This window comes from Phytophthora infestans, genomic scaffold, assembly GCF_000142945.1.
Source record: "Phytophthora infestans T30-4 supercont1.281 genomic scaffold, whole genome shotgun sequence".
Lineage (NCBI taxonomy): Eukaryota > Oomycota > Peronosporomycetes > Peronosporales > Peronosporaceae > Phytophthora > Phytophthora infestans.
Window position 1 is genome coordinate 37,750 of NW_003303478.1, and position 4,550 is coordinate 42,299.

Sequence of the window (4,550 nt, forward strand, 5' to 3'; positions counted from 1 at the left end):
TGAGTCTCCTAACCGCAAGTTGCAGTTCAGAGACACTTCGTGGTGCAGTCTGCAGCAAGGAAGGAAGTTCGTATCAAGTAGCTTCTTTACGTTGCAGTTGGGAACCAGCAAATACTAAGAGTAGTACAATCGTACCTGCCTAGTATTAGATATGCAGGTACACCACTGCAAGTGGTATGGATTCGAAAAAGTGTGTGTTTGGTGAGAATCTAGAAAACAAACAAACTTGGAGCTGTACTTATCGAAAGGTCGCTCAAAACAATCTAGAAGAGTATGACGTGAAAGAGCGAGCTAGTAAGTTAAAAATGAAGTTCATCTAGAATCAGCATGTAATGGCCGGTAACCCTCATCTTGAACATCTTTGCGTGGATCAAACAGACTACGTCAAGAATGTTGGCAACTGCGTGCAGTGGCAATGAACGTTTAAGCTTCAATGATGCAGCTGTCACCACTTCCACGCGCGGGGAGAGGGAGCAGAACCAAAGGCAGCGTTCACGACCGACATGTAGTAGCAGTGACAATACGGTCACTAGCAGCCGCGTCGCGATGGATTCCACGCAACAGTTGTAGCAGCTGTTGAGTCGGAGATAGCGGCGTCGTCGTCATGTCTCCCAGTTTGCTGTCGATCACCAAGCTGTCGATGGCTGTCGTCTCCGGCCCTTTGGTAGCAAGCACCTCGTTGCTGTGTCTCCTCCGATATCGTCGCCACACTCGTTTTCATCGCACTGGTAGCAGTACTCGCCTCCTCCGCATATGCACGCACCACCACTACGTGATCGTTTACCAGTAAACTAGCAAATCATCGCACAAGATTGTTGTTGCCGTAGCCGTTTCGCGTTCACATCGGTTACGGAATGCAGCGACCAGTGTAGCAACGGTATCGCTCCAAACGGGCAGCATGTATGACTGACGTTCGGTGCCCATGTAGCGTTAGCATCGTACAGCGTGCGGACCGGCGTGGCGACAGCGAATTGTCGGCGTTAGCATCTTATGTGTGGACCAGCGTGACGACAGCATGGGAATCGAGCAGCATTTCCACCAGAGATTTTGGTGGTGTCAGGCAGCGTGCAATGGTAGTGACATCGGTCAGTGTCAGGCGGCGGGTGGGTTAGCAGAGATGGGTGGGGGCAGTCGGTATGAACCCGAGTGTTCACAAGAAAGGAAATTGCGGAATGAGACTCGTTGGGGCTTGGCGCGCGCTCGACGCCCCCGCACGCGAGTTTGAATCGTTGACCCTCCAAAGCGGCTTGTTTCGCGCCAAAACATTGCGAGCTTCAATGTTGAAGTCACGTTTTCGCCGGTGTCCTCGGTTTGACCAATCAAATAGCATTCCGATGATTCTAGCAGTCTGATTGGCTAGCAAAGTGATCTTTAATATACGCGTATGGCTACCTATTTCGATTATGGGTAGTACCTATTTTTGCTATGAGGACCAATTACCTTGCAGTAGTTATACCCGACAGCGTATGCTCCTTTGTCGGGTCCGTTTTGACGTAGAAAAGCGTACCTGAGGAAATGTAAGCCAGTAGTTCTGTGGCTGTGCGCTTCAAGACCACATCCTCAAAAAAGGTAATCCTAACTTTGATCCTGGAGGTAGTAGTTAGATCTCTACCACAGCATGTCGTTCGCCAATTTGTGTAGTATTATGCTCTGGGTTTTACAATGACATCAGAAATAGTTTTTAGGCATCGTTTGCTACAATTGCTCATTATGTACTTTGGTTTAATTGCTAAATGGTTAAACTTGTTTTTATCCATTATTTCTCGTCGTCATGTGTTTTATAGCCAGGAGTTCTCGAAAACTACAAGAAGAATTGCTAATGCAAACGTTGATTTTTGAAAATTGAAGCAGCGACTGAGACTTCATTTATTTCATGAACTCAGATGCACTTAGAGGATTCTCGACAAGCTGCTTACCGTAAATCAACGACTACGTCAATGTCGACGTTGTATCCGCAATGATGTCACCCATAGCGGCAGCATTCGTAGTAGCTACAGCAGGCATCATCAGAGCTGAAACGGGGGCAGGAGCAGCGACTGGGACAGCAACTGAGAAGGAATAGCTGCAGGAAGTGATGCACGCAACAGAACCACCACGTGACCTGCCAATGCACCCTTGTTACCACTTCTCGCAGCCGAAATCATACCCGCAACGTTGGACAGCAAAGCCGGGTTGGTCGCGATACTCTATAGAAGTCCGAAAATGTGCTCGGTCGTCATGGGACTGGTTGAGTTAGCTTCCGTACTCATAGCAATTATGTCCTTAATAATTTGTGCGAGCTGAATACGATCATTCGGTGACAAGAAAAGTGTTGCTCCTTGTGACGTAGATGCTGTTACTGGTGGCAGCCATCATGTTTCTCAGAACCCCGTAAACCAGAGTTCGTGCCTTGATCGGAGTCCATTACGATACGGACGTTAAAGACAGCAAACAGGCCACAACAGCGAGAGCAATCGACGCTTCCATCGGTGGGCTATACGTCCTGCTCTTCAAACTAGTTTCCGTAGAACTGGAGCCAGAGATGGCGGTGGTGCATCGTGGTCCACCCCACGAATGATACATACATTCGCAACGCTACTTGAACAATTTCCCAGTCTTTAGAGCCGTTCGACTCAAAGTGCCACCAATCGTGCAGTCGTCGCTGGTCTCGCAGAACGCCTTGCCAGCCACTTCCTCCCACTTATTATCATTATCTTCGTACTCGTCGATGTGGGCTTCAATCCATTCTTGAGTCGGATGACTCGCTGGATCACAACCAACTTGCATGTAATTATCAGCTTCGAGATCCGTCGCCAAGTCCTGATACAGACGGATGTGGTCGATCTTCATGTACATCGGGAACGAGTCGCAGATAACGTTCGTCACAGGATCTTTTCCATCACCACGACATTCCTTGCCTGGGTTGGGCGGCGTCGCACACCAAGAACTGGACAGCGACACGTTGAAAATCACATACAAAGGCTCCTATTTCTTCGGGTTGTTCTTTTTCGCATTCTGCAGGACGTTGACGATCGAATCCGTCGTGACTTCGAACAGAGGCTCGCCGTGAAGCATCCAGCGTACATATCCATTCTTGCCTGTAACCCACTCCACTTGGTAGTCGTAGAAACCCGTGTACGCGCCGAAATATAGGCCAATTTCGACGAGATTGCATCAATCTGATAGTTAAATGCACTAATCGCATTGGACTTGGGTGTAGTGGACTCATTGCGAGGACTGGCACACTTGGAGAACATATTGTCAGGATCACACAAGTACGAGCTCATGTACGAGTTGATCAGCGGATAACACGTGCCGTTCGAGTTAATTCCCCAGTGATCTTTCCCTTTGCCGACAATCAGACTCAATTCAGCATTCACATCGCCTGAAGCTGGACATGTATCCACAGCACAAGTGTTCTCGGTAATACCAGCTTTCACTGACGCTGCAAATGTGGCGTAGTCTTGTTTCTCCTCTGCGTTCTGCTTGCAATAGTTGTTGGCAGCGTAGCGTAACCCTTGATACCAGGATTTGTGACCACGTTCCTTCCCGTAATAAGCTGTTGGTACGTCGATATAATTTGCTCCTGGTGTTAAGCAGTGTAGGAGTACAAACAGTAGCTGAAGTCTCCAGTTGACGTATCCACAGGGAAAAGTCGTAGTCGTCTGGCATTCCTGGTGCAATTTGCGGAGAAGATGAAATAGCCAACCCTCCGCCATCCAGAACATCGATCTCAGGAGCTCCACGACCTTGGTTGGGGTTCAAACCGTAGCCTGGATTGTCGTCACACGCACTGATCCGTTGGAAACTCGGGTTAAACACGTCGGCATCGCATTCATCATACGAGTACGGCCATATGCGGTTCGTCGAAGCGGAGAAATAACTCGCCCGAGGTTCCCAAGCATCCAAATTCCTGGCCACGTCGGATAAAATTTGTTGTTGGCGACTTTTCCAGCCTTTCCTAAAGCGATATCGGGGTTGCCTGACTTACAGGAAGTAGCTCTCGGAAGTTGTGCTCGTACTTCTAACATCCCTCCTTGGTAGCAGAATTTATTCCAAGATTGGACCATTGTACCTCGGTAGAAAAAGTTGACGTCTGTGAAGCTTGGGAGGTGAGTATACATGTTGTATACATGGCTAGAATTGACCTCATCGACAGTTTTGATGAAGAAGCAGCAGGTTCCGTCGTCATCGCACTTGGTAGGCGTCATATTGTGCGAATAAAGCTCCAGAGCTCCATTGACACCGTCGGGTTTCTCCAGAGGAGTCCAGATATGATCATCTCCAGCTCGGAAGCTGCGGTTGGCCACATTGAACTCGTCCGAGGTCCCATCGTCGACCACGGGAACTATGGTCGGCTGACACGAACGACACCAAATAGACAAGTGCACAACGATCGCAGTAATTGACATCTTCATCTTGTAACTTGGACTGGGCGGCAGTGGATGAGTCGACTGGAGCGCTTGAATTCCAATCGAACGGTGCCAGAGGAATGAGGTCTTGTATCTGACACGAAAATTAGAGTGGGCTAAATCGTAGGAAACTGCCTATCCAGAAATACGTAGAATTCT

General features: G+C 48.7%; 1 protein-coding gene across 1 annotated transcript; it reads right to left on the reverse strand.

The window, feature by feature from the left end:
* Nucleotides 1-2,185: 2,185 nt before the first annotated feature.
* Nucleotides 2,186-4,190, reverse strand: PITG_21332 (uncharacterized protein; the record flags this gene model as incomplete). The annotated part of the gene is made up of 5 exons (XM_002895043.1): nt 2,186-2,961; nt 3,010-3,077; nt 3,119-3,606; nt 3,689-3,925; nt 3,967-4,190. 5 exons carry the CDS (start codon nt 4,188-4,190, stop codon nt 2,575-2,577), a joined length of 1,404 nt encoding a protein of 467 aa, XP_002895089.1.
* Between the last annotated feature and the right edge of the window lie 360 nt (nt 4,191-4,550).